The sequence below is a fragment of the Mastomys coucha genome, unplaced genomic scaffold (genome assembly GCF_008632895.1).
Source record: "Mastomys coucha isolate ucsf_1 unplaced genomic scaffold, UCSF_Mcou_1 pScaffold13, whole genome shotgun sequence".
In the NCBI taxonomy this organism is placed as follows: domain Eukaryota; kingdom Metazoa; phylum Chordata; class Mammalia; order Rodentia; family Muridae; genus Mastomys; species Mastomys coucha.
This window is the reverse complement of record NW_022196895.1, coordinates 70,109,333-70,127,075: the sequence shown is the minus strand read 5'-3', so window position 1 is coordinate 70,127,075 and position 17,743 is coordinate 70,109,333. Positions and strand designations below refer to the sequence as shown.

Below are 17,743 nucleotides of genomic sequence, written 5' to 3'. Positions count from 1 at the left end.
CACAGAGGTCTTGTTCGTGAGTTTGAGAAGGCTTAGGGAAGCCGACCCTTAGAGGCAGTCAGCAGCTGCTTGCAGACATCACAGGACCATCCTGAGCTCACACTGAGAGCCATCAGCTGATGAGCCTGGTAGCACTAACTCTCGGTTTAGACCGCTGCACCACTCTATGAAGGATGGAACCAGCTTTTCCATACACCACGAGGCTTTGCAGGTAGAGGCTCTGCTCCAGAGCAGCTGGCACCAGCTTTAAAATTTCAATGTCTTCTCAACCAGCCCAGGCCTAGAGAACTGCATGGTGGAGGAGTGGCGAGGGCAGTGCCTCAGCCTGCAGCCACCCGACTAAAGCATAGCACAGCTGACCTGATGATACCCACTGCTCCATTCCCCACAGCGGTGAACACTGCTAGAACCAGCAAGCATCCCCAAAGAAACACTAATATAAAAAACAATGGAACAAGAAAATTTGTTTTAAAACAATTTTACAATAGAACACCTTAGAAATAGAAATGATTAAGTTGTTTCCAACTTATATACTTTCAAAAAAAAAAACTCAAAAAAAAAAGGACTGGCTTCCCCACAATATACTCAATTCTATATTTTAGCATCAAAGTTCATAATAAACTGGAGATCGTTTTATCACTTGTAATATATATTGATGCATTTTATAAAATCGCATTTCTGAATCTCAGTATCATGTACAGTGAGAACTATGGGCCAAGCTTTCAAGACTTGGATGAATGACACAGCACAGCTGACACCAGCAAGACTGTTATGGGCGAGCTTGACATGATTTCGTTACTTGCTGGGACCATTCTGAAATCCATGGTCTTCAGCCTTACGGATCCTCAGGTGAGCGGTGAGCCCTTGGGAGCTGAGCATGGCAGCATGGCTTTCTACCATGTCACCTTGACTAGACTATGCTTGCTGGGATCCTTCCCCTCTTACTTCCAGTTAAGAACATCCACAGGAACACTGTGGCTGGCAGAAGTGAAGCAGCAGCAGCTGTTCTTACCACTTGGGAGGCTGGTGCAGGGACACCAAGCATGCTGCAGTTCACACAAGCTGTCATTAGTTTCCTGTCTCACCTTGGCGTGGGAACAGCAAGTCCTACAGCCAGGCCTTCAGCTGCTACAGTCTCCCTCTCCCTGGGATCCTCCTTTAGCTTCTTTTTTTCTTTTGGTTTTTCGAGACAGGGTTTCTCTGTATAGTCCTGGCTGTCCTGGAACTCACTCTGTAGACCAGGCTGATCTCGAACTCAGAAATCCACCTGCCTCTGTCTCCCAAGTGCTGGGATTAAAGGCGTGCGCCACCATCGCCCAGCCTCCTTTAGCTTCTAGTCCTAGGCCAGGTGCTCCTAAGAACAATAGCTTCTTCTGCAGGATACCAACATCACTGAAGCTGGAGACCGTGAGACACTGCATGAGTTCCAGGCCATTTTCTTGAATTCAAACTCTTGTTCATGGGCTCCCATGTGTCCATCCACCTACCCTTCCTGGCTCCCCATCCTGAATACTTTAAGTCCCAGCACTTTATATAAATGACAGAATGTAAGACGTCTCCCAAAATGTCCTTAACATGCATACACCAGCCTTTGTTGTAGTGGTTCTGATCTTTTGATTGTCCCCTAGTCAAACACATATAGTAGTCAGAATCTTCATTCACAAGTCAAATGCCAACCACGCACATGTCCCTTAACACACCACTGTCAAAGCTACCAGGATACAAGGGACAAGTGGAGCGTACTAGGGGTTTAAGAACAGCATCACGATCCAGGACACATGGAGGCAAAGCAGGGCAAAGGCAGACGAACATGGTGGCAGAGCTGTCTTGTGAGTTGGAAATAAAGAGAGTGATCGAGATCTGCATTACCTGAGGCAGCAGAGCTGGAAGAAAGCTAACCCACAGGGTACACAGGACACACATGTGCTCAGGTCCTCAGTTCTGCCCTGTACAGCTGGCTAAGTAACAAACTTTACACTTTTTGGCATTTTAAGGATGAGAAATGAGGTAAGGCTGAGCCAAGACTGGTACTCAGGCAGGACTCAGTGCATCAATTCACTCTGCCTCCTAACAAACCTTTGGGCTGAGGGCAGGAAACAAGCACAAAGGTCATCAGAGAGAAGAGGCTGCCAGGAAAAAAGGGGTCACTGACAGATTTAGCTCCAAGCACTGCTCTGTCTGAAGTGAGAGTGTCTGGGCACAGCAAACTGTCGGCCAGTAGTGGGGAAGGACAGAGGGAGCCATGCAGCATCTAGGGCCTAACAAGAAGGTGACCCATCCACCCATAGCCTGGGCATTCCCTAAACCATGACAGAGGCAAAATGTAAAGGATCTCTTACAATGTTGGTAATGACCCACTGCTATTTTCAATGTCACTAAACCTGTTATTGTAATATACATTATTGCACAGAAGATTGCAGTTAACAGTTTAGTGGCTTAAAGAACAAAGCTTTTATAGCCTACGCGTGTTTCTAGACTCTACCAACACCAACTGTTTGACACTGGGAAAATCCATCTCTTCTCAATCTATTACCCATCTGCAAAAGTGCATAATATCAGTGTGTTCCTAAGGACTACTGTGACGGTTAAGTGTCGCTTGGCTCCTCAGAGGAGCTCAGCAAACAGCAGCTCCTTTCCTTTTTTTATTCACATAGCATTGCAACTGCTGTTTCCCTGAGAAAATGCTCAGACACACTGCCAGGTCACCCAGAAGCCACCGACAGACACTGTGAAGATGGCATTGTGTGAGTTGTGTGTAGCTTCAGCTATCCTTCCCTACCATCCAACTTCTCATGGCACTGAGGTCCTCGCAGGAGCACATTTTCTACCAGCCTTCTACTCTTTCTCTTCCTCTCCAGCTTGCTTCCTCTAAGGTCCAAGGACTGAGCAGGCCTGCTCCTTGTGCATGTAGGTTTTTCTCCTAGGGTTGATTCACACTCAAGCTCTGCAACCAGGCCAAGGTCCAGCCCCTGGAGGCTCAGGGTTGTTTCTCATAAAGCCGGTCTGCAATATCACCTTCAGTCCTATAGTCAGCAGAAGCCTCCAGTCTACTGCATTTTAGTTTCAGGTTTTTTAAGGTCCTTGGATCTAGAGAAGAGGGAGCAGGTCTGTCTGTTGAATGAGGTTTGCTATGTAGAAAACACAGCATCACAAAACCATTTTCTACTATTCTGTATCTCCATCCATTCCTCCTTATTCACCCTACAGTCACTTGTCTTTCATCGATAGACTAGTAATGTAAAGAGTAGAGCACTTGTCTATTATGAGGTACTAATTTCATCTTCCCGAAAATCCTAAGCTCCCTGAGGGCAGGGATCCTCAGTGTAGTTACCAGTGGGAGCCCCAACTGCTCTACAGCAGACAGGACTCAGTCATCTCCGTCTGCTATCTACAAGGTACACTACCAAGGTTTCTAGCTATTAAAATTATTTGTGGAAGCAAAGGGATCCAGTGCTTTGTCCAATCATTGCTCTAACCTTGGAGTAATGTGGGCTATCCTCCCACCACAAAGGCAGCTCTCCTCACTGCTGCTACTAGACTCACAAGGACAGGTCTACACAGTATCTGAAACCCAAGAGTAAAGGTTTGAGAGGCATGGCCCACAAAGTGTCGACCCACAGAGGCTGCTCTGGGGTGTGGGGGATACACTTGAGATCACACAGCTAAGTACAGACTTAGCCTGTACAGCCTCATCAAACCCAGTTCCCTAGCCAACTCCACTGCTGGGGAAAGTCAGTGTCATCTGTGTGACATAGATGCCTCTCATCAGCAGGGACAGCACACCCAATAATGGGCTCTTAGGGACTCCAAAGGCCTTCAAGACCACAGTGATCTGAGTAAGAATGTATGACAAGTCTAACTCTTCAAGGATTTTCTTAGGGAGGTTGCAACCACCTCACTTTATCCGTTTTCCTTTAAATCTCATCATGGACCATCAATCCTGTTCCTTCCCCAAGAGGAGAGCCCTGAAACCAATGGGTTGGCTCTCAGGAAGAATCTTTACAGTGCCGAGTGTACATGTATGCACACACACAAACTCTCTCCCTCCCTTCCCCCAGTCCCCTACTGGCTGTACAGTGTAATGGTTGCACACCTTTCTGTCCCTTTGTACCAAATCAAACTGCTAACCCTAGATTAAACACTCAGGGTATATCCACTGAGCACACCACACCCCAACACCTAGCTCTCCGGGGCACACCTCATCCCCACACCTGGCTCTCCAGGGCACACCTTGGCAACCAGGCTTCTGCATCTCGGAGGCGGGTTCCACCCAGGCTGAAAATCTCCGTGATCTGAGGAAGAAGTGACATCATGGATCAGTATAGTGGGAAGAGATAAGGCACGGTCAGGATAGGGCTGGCACCTCCCTGGCACTGACCACTGGTGTGCCAGCTCCTCCTATCTCCTCTGCTGGAGCTGATTCAGAGACATAATCTTTGTTCTCTTCTCCATTCTCCTCAGGGCCAGGGGGCTCTTGTTTCACAGGTGGAAGGTCTGGGTCTGCCGCCTAGAATGAGGAAGGGCAGCAATTAGGACAGGGCTGGTCTGAGGCAAGCTTTTTATCAGCTAGCCCATTATGCAGACCATAAGAAATGCCACCTCCATGCCTGTGAGCCTTTCCCATTCCTCAACCATTTCTAGTCACCTGTAAGTTAGGCAAAATTAGTTGCCTATGGAGAATAGGGCATCTGCTAGATACGCTGGCTAACTCAACAGAATGGTTGTAAACAGCACACCTATCACCCTATCACAGTGCCACTATCATGGCTCACTATCCTCTTGTTTACAGACCACCTGTGTGGCACCAACAGCACACCCATTACTGCCCGAACCTTGCCAGCGAAGCCAGACTGCAACGTGGAAGAAGTCAGGAAGGTGGTGACTGCTGTCCACTCCTCTGGGGCATCCGCCTTCTCTTGCTTCACCTGGGGTAAGGTCACAACCCAACTGGAGGCAGAGCACTGGGCCTCCTGCATAAGGGAGGATGGCAGCAGACTTGGTCTCAGCTCCACAGCACAGGGCTGGGTAGAGCTGGGAAGAGCAGAATGAGAGCCTTACGTGCACTGGGACTTCTGTGGAAGATGCAGCAGTGCCAGGCACCTGCATGAGACTGCTGGTATCCTCTTGTAAAACCACAAGGTCTGTGTCAGGTTGGGGCTGTACAGAGCCTGTACCCAACTGCCTCTTTCTTGAACCTTGGACAGGGCCTGGGGGAGTTGTGACCACAGCCTTTAAGGGAGAGTTCAGTCGGAGTTGTCCAGCAGAAGCAGGCCTCTTTCGATTATGATGTGGAGGCAATCCTGCTCCCTCCGCAGACCCTGACCCAGTACTGGGCAGCAGGCGCTTCTGTGAGAAGAAGATCGGGTGCTGTGGTCAGCTGGTGCCATCTGACCACCCACGCCCACCTTGCCCTACTCAGTGCTCCTAACTTCCGATCAGAGCCCAGACAGTCTGCTGCTTTCCTGAGTTCTCACCACTGAGCTACTCAATCTCCTGTAAGCAATGGCAGTACCAGCTGGACTCATTTACCCCAGCACAATGTCTGCTAATCCTCAACGAGTTACTAGACCACCCACCCATCTATCAGGCCTGCCCAGCACTCCCAAGCACTGGGGGGTGGGCCAGGGCCAGCCTAGCCCATGCACCTGAGCCCTCCTGCCCCACCCACCATGGCAAACTGCAGGCACTGGCGCCAACGACACTTCTGGCGCTTGTGGTTGCTGCCCCCGAATTTGGGCTTGTCACAGCAGAAGTCGCAGTGGCCACAGTCCATCCGCCGTAGGCAGGCTGCACAGGCCCCACACTTGCGGTTCTGCCGCTGGTTCGTGTAGGGCTGCTGGGGTGGAGGGAACGGTGGTGCCGTCACTAAGGGCCATCCTCAACACCCTCATGGAGGAGCTAGCTACACTCCAGGCTCAGTCTAACTCTCCTCAGCATCTGCGACTTCAAAATGCTACAACCACTGTGCCAGCCGGCCTCCAAGACCATTAGGACTGAGGCTGCCCACCACTGTGCAGTGCCCTGCAGCGTCTGCTATCCAGACAGTATCTCCCGGCCTCACTTCTGTCAGGACTCTGCTGCTGTTCCATGAGTTCTCATTCCTATGCCAGCTGTGCTTACTCTTTACAACCTTGTGAGGATCACTATTCAGCCTGCTTGTGCTGCACCAGCCATCGATGCTGGTTCCTCTGACAGGAAGCACTTCCCCGATCATTGCTTCTCCCACCCTGGTACTCACTATTACCCCCTCCTAGTTCCAGTACAGCATCTGCTTCCTTGGGGTTAGAGAAGCAGCCGCTCGGAGTCTAGGCTTATCCAGGGAGGGTGGGGCCACTCACTAGCTCGTCCTCGTCTACACAGTAATAGATGAACTCAGCAGGTGAGGTGGGTGCTACGGCGCTGATGTGCTGCAGAGGCAAATATGCTGGGGTCAGGGCAGGTTCTGAGTAAGTTTAGGGTTGTGCCTTCCCCCTGCCCACCAGGGCATTACCAGCTCTGTGGGCTCTGGGTGCTGGGATGCAGGATGTGGAGGAAGTGGCGGGGCTTGGGAGTGACGCCGAGGAGCTACTTTGGAGCCTCTCTTACTAGAATCACGTTTGCCCTAGAAGCCAAAAGGACAGTTAAGGCTTGGTGGCAGCAGGTAAACACTGGACTCAGGGAGTGCAGAAAGCATGCATTGAGTGGTCAGGCAGTGTGCAGTCAGGCACTCACAGTGGGGGATACCGCAACGTGGGGAGGGCACTGCTGACATCCTTGAGGGTGGCCTTGGAAGCGATGAGCAACGTGCTGGCATAGAAAAGCAGGTAGGCAGAAGCAAGGAGGTGAGCATGGGATAGAAGAAAATAAGACATGAGGCAGGAAAAGCCAGATTGGGAGGAAGCAACAGCAGTGGTGGTGGCAAATTTAATAGCAGAATGAGCTGTGATCCAGTCTTGGCTCCAGCATCGCCAGTCCATTCTAGCCTGACTCACCCAAAAACAGCGCCGTTGCAAACACCTCCACTGGCGCTTGAGACCAGGGCGGGGAGAGCGAAGGCAGATGTGGCAATGGCCACAGTCCTCTTGGGTCTGACAACCCCGACACACGCCACACCCTCGGCTCTGTGGGGAGGCCGAGGTGTGACATCTGGAGTCAGGGCTATGAAGGCCAGGAGGCCAGAGACTGAGGTGAGCCTGGGCTCATCCCTTGTGATTGGACTCACCCTCTCCACAATCCGTAGGCAGCGTCTTTGCTCACACTTGCAGAGAAGCCCCAGGGCCACATCACTGGGCAGCTGCAGGCAACAGGTGGAGCAGACCCCGCAGTCTTTCTTCAGCAAGCAAGCTGTGCAGTTCCCACAGCCAATTCGCTGTCAGAGACAGATGGGCAAGGTTAAAAGCCTTGGCTCTGGGACGGATGCTCTCCAAATGCTTGCATACCTACTATGCAAGTCTCCCATTAGCCTCCTTGTCATAGCTGATAAACTACTGACTACATCAAGGCCGCTAAGATGTCTCCTACAAGGGCTCTGTTGAATCTATCCTTGTGTCTAATGGCAGCACATTAATTCCCATTACTGGATCTACAAACAAACCAACAGCCAGGTCCCTATCTAAAAATACAACCAAGGCATCAATCCTAACCCCTTTATCAGTCCTATCATGCCCTGCTCCCCTGTAGACTACACTGGGACACACTGTTTTTACCTTAAACATTCTCTGTTCTCGGTTGAAGGCAGTTCTCTGTGCTGGTGGAAGAAGAGGAGAGAGAAATGGAAACCAAACTTCAGACATGTGGCTTCAACTACTACATTAACCCTGACTTTTACCGTTTTACAATGGCAGCAGAGTAGGGCTCACAGGCTGGTTCCAGATATGCAAAAGTGTCTAATACATAAGCTCAGGCTTAGCCCGGCACTGGGTCTACAGTATGGTCTGTCTAATTCCCTTTACCTCGGCAGTCTTTGCACAATGTCCTGAGTCTCTGCCTTTTGATACTATCCCATGACAACTGGATTCCACAATTCTCACAGCTCCTAAAGTGAAAAGGGCAGGAGTAAGTGCCTACAATCCCAAGCCATACCCACCTGGCTTACTTTAAGCCAACACTTACCCAGGTGCAGGTGCAGATGCAGACGCAGACGCAGACGCAGACGCAGATGCAGACGCAAAAGCAGAGGTCGACGCAGACACAGCTAATGAAGCTAAAGTTGTGGCAGTAGTGGTCCTATTTTTGCCCTGTGGAGTCTCTCTCCTGACCTCACTTCTCTGTGGCCCTACTTGTTGTTTCTTAGTCTTGGTTGGTTTAGAAGATTTCTTTTTCTTCTTGCTGGGAATAGCCAAGGGATGGGTCTGAAGATGAAGATGAGAAGTATGTAGATTAATGCCTGGGTGTCATGGGAGGGCAACTGCCCTAGCGAGGGGACCAACATTGTCAAGTACCTTGGGAATGGGATGGCATAAGATGCCTTGTCTGAAGTCAAACAGGGTAAGGTCGCATGCAGGGCCCAGGTATCGAGTCAGCTCAACTTTGCTTCGGATCTTTTCTCCTGTAGGGCTGAGAATGAACCAGAATGACTTGGCACCAAGATGGTGCCAATGACATGCCACTCACATATCCTCACAGATCTGGTGAGGTGCAGGGAGCAATCTGGAGTGTGTGCCCGACCCAAGTCATCCCAATAGATTTAACAGGGATACAAAGTGTGAACGTAGGTGCCAGCATGCAAACAGATGCTAATACATAACTGTGAACCTCATTTTGCTCTGTAACATTATATAATCTATGGTAATCCCAAAAAATCATAATACAGTGAAGGAAGATTCTATTATCTGGCAATACTATAACAATTCTATATTATAACAAAAAACATTATTTAGGCATCTGTAATAGTGTTACTGTGAACAAATTTAGTGCAAAGCCTACAGCACAATGATATACAATGCATATTTGATTAATGATTAGAATCACTAGTTTATGAACTTAGTATAAATTTATCATTAGAGCTCTACTTATGAAAAACAACACTGTGCCATGAAACTGTAATACGTTAGACTAGTAGTAACCAAATATAATTAAATGTTTACTGCTTCTCTTGATTTCATAATTCTCTCCTATGCTTGACTTAATCTCCTGGCTTTTGTTCAGCATAAGAGCAGTCTGCCATAGTTGATACATACAGTAATGTGGAACTCAATGATGCTTCCACCAATAGCCAACTACATATATGTGATGGTCCCATGAGATTATGTTGTCTAATGATATCACCCATGTCCTAGTTTTATAATCTATGATTTTCACATGATAACCCATTAAATAAGATGTTTCTCAAAATGTATCAGTACCAGTAAGCAATGTATGAGCATATGAATATTTAGCTTAGATGTACAGTATGGTAAGTAGTGTATGATAACACCTGGATTTGTGTAACTGCAGTCACTGTATATTTCTCAGATTGTATTACTGTTAGTAACTATATATAGACACATAAATAGGCCAGGCTTGCTGGAGCATGCCTTAAGTCCCAGTACTTGGGAGTCAGAGGAAAGGGGATGGGTTTCTCTGAGTTCAAGGACAGCCTGGTCTACAGAGTGAACTCTGGGGCTCTGCAGAGATCCTGTCTCAGAAATAATTAAATACTAAAAGCAAAAACTCATAAATATACTTACAACATGTAACACTAGTATTAAAAGTTATATGAGTAAAAATGAACACAAAATATACCCATATTAAGTAACATGTAAATATGTATTTTATTTTGCTTTAGGATGGAGGTCTTATTTTAACCCAGAGGCTTTGAAACTCTCTATGTAAAGAAACATGACCTAGGTGCCAGGCAACGATGGCGCACAGCCTTTAATCCCAGCACTTAAGAGGCAGAGGCAGGCGGATTTCTGAGTTCAAGGCCAGCCTGGTCTACAGAGTGAGTTCCAGGACAGCCAGGAGATACAGAGAAACCCTGTCTCGAAAAACCAAAAGAGAAAAAAAAAAAAAAGAAACATGGAAACATGAAACATGACCTAGAACTTTTAATCCTCCTGTCTCTACCTGTCTCCCACAAACCCCACCCCTCCAAGTGCTAGAATTTCAGGAGTATACTACCATGCTTAGTTTATGTAGTGCTGACAAACTCAAGGCTCTATGCACATTACTAATACTCTTAGTACTTAATCATGTTGTACTGCATATAAATTTGTAACAGAAATGTTTTTAAAACATTAAAATGAAACTACATGTAAAACAAGGTATAAGTATAGTTAATGCTGAGAGATGATACTCCAGGTCTTTTTCTTTTCTTCTTTTTTCTTTCTTTCTTTTTAGAAAAAGTCCCCTTCCAGGAGAAAAGGGCAGGAGACTTCCTGAACTGATACTTGGTTATGCTAGCTCAGACAGACAGACAGGGCCTTTGCTATACCTAGTGAAGCACACATGCTACCCAGTCCCTTCATAGCAGCCTATGGGAACTGGGATTCAGAGAGATGTCAAAAGCACAGTATTATAGATTCTGATCCCATTGTGAGAAACTTTATTATTACTGCTGGCCCAGAAGTATCACATTTCCTAAAAGCATCCACAAACGTAACAATTTACTAATCTGATGTATATGTATATATGTACATATACAATTACTTAGAAGTTTTGAAATTCTTATATAACCTCATATGTGAAAAAAGTTATAAACATAATGAAAACTATATGAAATTTTATTATATTCTTCTAGGGAAATGGCAACTTAAATAAACAGGAAGAATATAAAATTTTAATAGCTCCATCAATAATACCATGCTTATAAACTTCAATGTTGATATATTTACAGTCAATGTTCATTATATATGTTAATTATGTATTATGAAGTTGCTACAAGCCCTGAATTTTTGAAACAAGAACCACTGTACCTACAGGAGACACAGGTAGGTTCCAGCAAGCCTGTCACATTTTCTAGCAACTTATCAATAGTCCTGTTTCATGTGTCTCTCCTTAACAACACCGTAACATTGTTTGGTACAAATGACTCCATACCTGCTAATGAGTAAGAGCCACTGGCTTTAGAGGATGTTTTATCTAAATTCAACTGCTAATGTTTTGTTGCTTTACTGAAGACACCTGCTGTACAGAACATGTACCATAAGTACAATGTTTTCATACCACATCATCTTCTGAACCACACAAGCCAGCTAGCACCAGCTGAGATGGTTTACACTGCCCTAATGATGGCTGACACATCTTGAGCTTTCCTTATAACAGCGATCGTCACTATGTTTACTGGCCATTGGCTCACGGTTTCACAAATTTAGCTACCTTACCAACTTCTCTGAAGCTTCATCAAGGACTATAGATGTTAATCTTTTTTTAAAAACAAAATCTCAATCATTCGGTTTTACCACTGAAGACTTGAGAGCCTGCTAGCTCAGAGAGGCAGAGAAAACACCCAACTGACCTTCCTCCTCAGCTGACTGAAAAGGCAGTCTTCTTGCACTCAGAACACTAGAAAACGTTTGGGAGTCATTTTAAACAACAAATTTGCCAAACAAAATATGGTCCTGAATAGACAGTGTAAAGGATGACCAGTTTACAGAGCCAGAGAGAGAGAGAAAGAGAGAGAGAGAGAGAGGGAGAGAGAGAGAATTCTTGTTTAACTTTGATTCTGAATACATGCACTAGACAATTCAAATTCTTAGCCATTCCATGGGTGTCTGTGAATAATCACAAATGCACTGTAAATATTGACTTTGATCAAATCCACTTTATTAGGAATACATGATTAAGAAAACACAAAACTTGTAATAAAGGCTGACTATGTGCACAATTTTAACTCCATCCAAGATTTATACACACCCCTTTAATTACTAACAGGTCCAACTCCACTGAACCCCGTCCACAGCCCACCCGTTACCTCTGATAATAGATGTCTGAGCGTCCACAAGAGGCCCCTGACTTTCGAAAGGCCACTCTGCGTTTCCAGCCAGGGCCCAGGGCTGGGCAGTCCTGCCAGGCCTCAGCCATAGATGCTTCAGGGACAGAGCAGAAGCCTGCAAGATTTAAAGAAGGTAGAGTATGGGGAAAAAAAAATGGCAAAGTATTTCCAGGCCACAAAAGCTGGAATGTGTTTCCTTTGACATTTACACCAGTACTCACGGTCTCACTTAACAGCCCCATCCCTCTCTCTCTGTCCTCCTCCAAACATGCATATTACCCCTCCTCAGTCTGAGAAGACTCGTTCTTCCTATTCTGGGTAATAGGTCCCTAATTCTCTTGTCCTCAGGACCCTACTTCAGTGTTCTACGCACCCACTTAAACTTCCCTTGAACTGAGTTTCCAACTTCTTCCAGTGTTCTCGCTCCATTTACATGTCAGAGGCCCCAACTCCTCCATACACTGGGATCAAACATTACCCACATTCTTTCCATGCCTCAGGTTGGAAGCCTCCCACGTGTCCCCCTTAAGTTCAAGAGCTATCCCCAAAAGCTTATTTTTTTTTCCTCTCATTATTCTGACCCACAACTCTTCTTCAGTCACAAACGTCTCTATGGCTCGCCCCTACAGGAATGTTAGCTCTCTTATTAACTGTATGTACCACTCTCCATTTCTCTTACCATCTTGTGAAACTTCCTTTTTCCTCCACAGTGACCTACCTGCCTCCCAATTTCTCAGTTTGTGTCTCAGGACAAGGCCATCCCTCCCAATCATCGGGCATTCTATTTGTTTTTTCCCAGTCCCAGTCTCCAGTCCCTCATTACTCTAACCCTGCTATTTCTCCTGCCTCGAAGCCCTATCTTTGCATTATAAGCTTTGGGACCCCATTTCTATCCTGTTAGCACGAAGACCCAGTGACTCTCCGCACGTTCCCTCTCTCCTGCTCCTCGCCATCCTACTCCCGGGATCTACACACTGCTGTCAATGCCCTGAGCCACATCCCTTCTTCTTCTGTCTTTCGGTCCAGCTCCTTCACTATTCTGTCCTCTCACTAGTCGGAGGAAGCCATTCCTTCTCCTGACGTGAGGGCCCTTGCCGCCTCCCCGCTAGCGTTCGGAGCTCCCCCGATCCTCCTCCTGAGCTCTCGCCACTCCCACGGCTGTCTCACCAGCTTGACACCAGGCCCGCGGCTTCCTCCGCTCTAGGCCCGTGGACCCACGGGAAGGATCCCGCTGGCGCCACCCGCCCGTTCCACTCTTCCTCTTCTTCCTCCTCCACCGCTGCCTCTTCCAAAACAGTAGTTGTCGCCTCTGCGGCGGTTGGTTACTCCCGGAACCGGAAACCTAATGCTTGCCTTTGGGGCTCCGACTAGGACCAGCAGCCTTGTCACACGTGCCCTCAATGGGGAGGCTCCGCGCCTGCGTACTGGGGCTTCGCAGGGGCGCGCGGCTTGTCGGGAACTTTCAGCGCCTGCGCACTGACAGCCCCCGCGGCCGCCGGGTCTCTGTTGCCTGTGCGCCTGCGCTGCTCTGTGCCCAGTCAAGGCTACCTTCCCTGCGGCTCGTCTCCAAAGCTGCTCCGGACACAAGGGGGCGTGAATGGCCTGCCTGGCTCGGCCCACTCCTCATTTCTGTCTCCACACATAGCAGGAGCGCGAACGCGAGGTTATGCCTGTCCACCTCCTTTGCCGGGAGACACTCCTCTTTTGTTCCTGTGACTACCTTCTTCAGGATTGGTACCGACTTCGTTGTGGACTAGGATCACGGCACCCGGGCCAGGTTCCTTACTTGGGAACCAAGGAGGAGGCGTGGTGTGCAAGCAAATAAAAAAGAATGAGGGCGCCAAGTGAGAGCTTGCCCTTTCCTCAAAGGCCCAGTAGGAGAGAATGGTGAACTGACCAAGGTAATTTATTTTGCTTTAAGCTGACTCCATTTAGCGTGCTTCATTTCACCCTTAGCTCTGCTGTGTTATGGTGTTAGAGTTGGAGAGTTTGAGACTATTGGGAACGACCACTCAATCAAATCCAGTTATTCCTGTTCCTGTAAGAAGAATAATGAGAATAGCTGAGACCACCCTCTTGTTTCTACTGACATCTCTATCAGTCAAAAGGTGTTCCCTACCTTCAGCTCCATTGTATATGTACACCTGGGGAATAACACGAACCAGTACACAGAAACTGCCGTCTCCTGATGCTAATTCCAATTTCTTTGCAGTGAGTAATACATGTAATGAGGCCAAAGGTACAGGCCCACAGAGTCCCAGCTGGAGCAAGAAAGCAGATCCTCATGTCCTCTGACCTACAGTATGGGTGAGAGCATTGTGGGATGCACTAGAAGGGGAACCGGAAAAGGCATCAACTGAAGATACTAAGTATCAGTGTTAGGGCTCTGAGGGGAAGGGCTTCCCCAAAGGACGTGTTATAGCTCTGCTCTGGGCAGAGAGGGTGGAGTGGTGTGTGGGAGGAGGAGCTTTCCGTAGTGCAAGTGTCACAGGAGAAGGTATCCTGGCATTCAGGAGTCAGGGACTACAACAAAGTCACACTGCACAACAAACATAACAAAAGAGACTTAGTGGGAGGGGAAGAATCCAAGAGGGTAGCTGCCTTTGCCTGGGTGAGAAGCAGCAGAAGACAGGGTTTATATACGGTTGGGGGTGAGGACTTTCCAGGGCGGAGATTTCAAGCTCGGGGATTGGTGGTTTTTCAGGTCCTGAGCCTGGGTTTACTCTTCTATAGGGCAGAGCTTTGCCACATGTATCTGGAGGAACGGTCTGGCCACTCTAGATTTCAGAGTGTTCTGTGGGCAGAGCTTGGTCATTGGAGGTCCTCAGGGGCACGGTCTGGCCACTGACATGCCTCAAGGGGCTTACACAAACACCCCAAAGTTTGTTTTACTATTGATAAACCATCAGGGGCCCAGAAAGGAGGGTAATGTTATCATTCAACTACCTGCTAAATGGGGGCATCAAAATCCTTGGGGAAAAGAACTTAAACTTCACCATCAAGGTATAATTGGGAGTCGCCTGCCTTCATAGGTAAGGTAATCCTGTAATAGATACCGTTCAAAAGTCTAGTTAGAAATCTTTTGGATTTATTGTTGAGGAAATCTAGATAAGAAGTTTATAAGGCAGGGTGAAATTAGTAGGACTTAGAAAAGGAGGAGAAAGAGGTTTTTTTGGGGAGAGAGAAATTATTGGAGCTGGTGAGATGGTTCAGTGGTTAAGAGCACGGACTGCTCTTCCAAAGGTCCTTAGTTCAAATCCAGGCAACCACATGGTGACTCACAATCATCTGTAATGGGATCTGGCGCCCTCTTCTGTAGTGTCTGAAGACAGCTACAGTGTACTTACCTATAATAATAAAGAAATATTTAAAAGAAAAAAAAAATCTTTATTAGTAAGTATATTTTAAAAATTTCAAAATAGCAAAAAGTCTTTGAAGTTAAACATTAAGAAAATGTTGGAGCTCTTGCCGCAGCCCAGCCGTCACCTGCTGCCCTCCTGGCCCCGCGCCTTGTGCCCTTTGTCCAGGCCACGGGGCCCTGCGGTCTGATCCTGGGCCCCGGCTTGGAGGCTCCCGGCGCGGAGGACGCTGGCCCGCCCGGGCCCCGGGCCCCCAGACTCCCGCTTAGGCGCTGGGCCAGGGGCTGCGTAGGCCCCGCCCAGTCAGGCCTGGCCGGGACAGGGCAGGGCATTGTTCCTGCACTGACCAACCTCAGTAGCCCTGGCATGACCTCAGGGAACGGAAACTCTGCTTCCAGCATCGCTGGCACTGCCCCCCAGAATGGTGGAACCCTCGTCCCAGCTGGTGGGGAATCTCAAGAAGTACGCACAGGGGTTCTTGCCTGAGAAGCTTCCACAGCAGGATCATAACACCACTACCGACTCAGAGATGGAGGAGCCCTACCTACAAGAATCCAAAGAGGAGGGTACTCCCCTCAAACTCAAATGTGAGCTCTGTGGACGGGTGGACTTTGCCTACAAGTTCAAGCGTTCCAAGCGCTTCTGTTCCATGGCTTGTGCGAAAGAGGTATCATGTGGGATGCACCAAACGAGTGGGACTTTTTCCACTCAGACCGGAGCAAGCCGCAGAAGGCAGGGACCACAACCACCGACAGGCCAGCAAGGCCAGTCTGCCCACCCTTACCAAGGACACTAAGAAGCATCCCTCAGGCACTGTACCCCTTTCAGTTGCTGCTGCCTTGCAGTTAGCGCATAGCCAGGAAGACTCCAGCCGGTGCTCAGATAACTCAGGCTATGAGGAACCCTTGTCACCCATCTCAGCCGGCTCGTCCACCTCCCGACGGCGACAGGGACAGAGGGATCTGGAGCTCCCTGACATGTACATGAGGGACCTTGTGGGCATGGGACACCACTTCCTACCAAGTGAGCCCACAAAATGGAATGTAGAAGATGTCTCTGAGTTCATCCGCTCTCTGCCAGGCTGCCAAGAGATCGCAGAGGAGTTCCGTGCCCAGGAGATTGATGGGCAAGCCTTGCTGCTGCTCAAGGAGGACCATCTAATGAGCGCCATGAATATCAAGCTGGGGCCTGCCCTGAAGATCTACACACGCATCAGCATGCTCAAGGACTCCTAGAGTCTCTGCTGCTTGCCCACTGCGCCAGGCAGCCAGGGTTCTAGCCCCAGGCGGGCACCGCCTCCTGTTGGAACAGAGCCTCACAGACATTCCTGAGGGGGCCACAAAAGGGACAGTTTGGAGGGAAGGGGCTCTCCCTAGGGGGTGCAGCTGGGAGGAGGTCTGAGTACCTCTTCAGTGGCTCTCAGGCCATTTCTGTGGAAGGGGTAGAGGTAGGTGGCACAGAAGATGGGGCTTTGCCCTTGTAAATTCTGATAGCACTGGCTTCCTCCAAAGTCCCAATGTTCTAGCACCCCCTCTTCTCCTTTCTCTGTCCCCCATTTTCCAGGGAGTTTATGGTCAGGGCTCCCCAATCTGAGTTGGGTTACTCCCAAGGGCAGCCAGCAGGCCTGGGCAGAGGTCTCGAAAGCCCTTGTCTTCTCCCCCCAACCCCCTCCCAAGGCTTAGCTTCCCTTGCCAGCTTCTCCCACTTCAGCCTGTTCCCACAGCACCTAGGGGTTCTACCCCTATACCTTCTGCAGGTGTAGAGAGAGAAGCTGGGCCCAGTTTGGCCATGCCTGCTGGCACAGACGCCTTAATGCTGTGTGTATGACTGTGACTGGGAGCCTGGACTGGCTGACAGGCCATGAGCTGCCCTCTGGCATCTCCAGGTTTTTTGTAGCAAACAGCCACTTAGTGCTTTGTCCTGGACTCCACTCAGCCTGAGGCTGAGGAATAGAAAGGGCAGACCCCAAGAGTTGGAGATTAGAGGTCCCCTCCAGATAGCAGGAGGTTTCTAGGGAGGTCGCCTCACAACAGACTTGCAGTATGTCTGGCTGGTTGGCCAACATCAGGAAGCTGCAGGGCTTGACCATGTGGCCCAAAGGCTGTGCCTCCTGTAGTTACCTGCCTGCCCACCCTTACACACACACCCGTGGGAGGGAGTTAGACCATGTGGCCCAAAGCCTGGGCTTCCTGTGGTTACCCTTACGCACACACCCGTGGGAGGGAGTTAGACCATGTGGCCCAAAGCCTGGGCTTCCTGTAGTTACCTGCCTGCCCACCCTTACACACACACCCGTGGGAGGGAGTGTGTGACTGAAGGCTGGCTGGGAGCACTGCAGAGGCGGCCTTTGGCTTTCTACTCCCATACTTGCTTGTAAAACCTGTATAGCAGTACCAGCTACCTAAGGAGGGGCAAGGCAGGAAGGGCCAGGAGGGGCAAGGCAGGAGGGGCCAGGAGGGGCAAGGCAGGAGCGGCCAGGAGGGGCAAGGCA

General features: G+C 48.9%; 1 protein-coding gene, 1 long non-coding RNA gene and 1 pseudogene across 18 annotated transcripts in view; 2 read left to right on the top strand and 1 right to left on the bottom strand.

Annotated features, from left to right (window-relative positions):
- Positions 1–13,332, bottom strand: part of LOC116087347 (cilia- and flagella-associated protein 53) — an 89,858-nt gene extending 76,526 nt beyond the window's left edge. The window contains exons 1-17 of one of the 13 annotated variants that reach the window (XR_004117382.1): positions 13,061–13,332; positions 11,873–12,008; positions 8,421–8,535; positions 8,092–8,330; positions 7,932–8,014; positions 7,686–7,726; positions 7,202–7,348; positions 6,972–7,100; positions 6,712–6,786; positions 6,491–6,601; positions 6,339–6,407; positions 5,669–5,836; positions 5,059–5,346; positions 4,833–4,970; positions 4,379–4,507; positions 4,231–4,292; positions 2,780–3,087 (exon numbers count right to left, since the gene is read on the bottom strand). Coding sequence is in view for 10 of the 13 variants with exons in the window: in XM_031366033.1 (XP_031221893.1) it covers positions 3,048–3,087; positions 4,231–4,292; positions 4,379–4,507; positions 4,833–4,970; positions 5,059–5,346; positions 5,669–5,836; positions 6,339–6,407; positions 6,491–6,601; positions 6,712–6,786; positions 6,972–7,100; positions 7,202–7,348; positions 7,686–7,726; positions 7,932–8,014; positions 8,092–8,330; positions 8,421–8,535; positions 11,873–11,982 (1,944 nt within the window). In the remaining 3 variants the exon portion in view is untranslated. Of the gene's footprint in view, positions 1–462; positions 3,088–4,211; positions 4,293–4,378; positions 4,508–4,832; positions 4,971–5,058; positions 5,347–5,668; positions 5,837–6,338; positions 6,408–6,490; positions 6,602–6,711; positions 6,787–6,971; positions 7,101–7,201; positions 7,349–7,685; positions 7,727–7,931; positions 8,015–8,091; positions 8,331–8,420; positions 8,536–11,872; positions 12,009–13,060 lie in introns of those variants that run through there. The other 12 variants (XR_004117381.1, XM_031366033.1, XM_031366027.1 and 9 more) reach the window with 12 other exon arrangements.
- LOC116087349 overlaps positions 1–17,743 on the top strand; it is a 34,821-nt gene that overhangs the window by 1,206 nt on the left and 15,872 nt on the right. The window contains exons 3-5 of one of the 4 annotated variants that reach the window (XR_004117388.1): positions 702–849; positions 4,790–4,930; positions 11,833–12,026. This is a non-coding gene — a long non-coding RNA (uncharacterized LOC116087349). Of the gene's footprint in view, positions 1–701; positions 850–4,789; positions 4,931–11,832; positions 12,027–13,355; positions 13,795–14,105; positions 14,201–17,743 lie in introns of those variants that run through there. The other 3 variants (XR_004117386.1, XR_004117387.1, XR_004117385.1) reach the window with 3 other exon arrangements.
- Positions 15,367–16,758, top strand: LOC116087348 (annotated as a pseudogene). Its single transcript, XR_004117384.1, has one exon. The product of XR_004117384.1 is annotated as a polyhomeotic-like protein 2 pseudogene (transcript).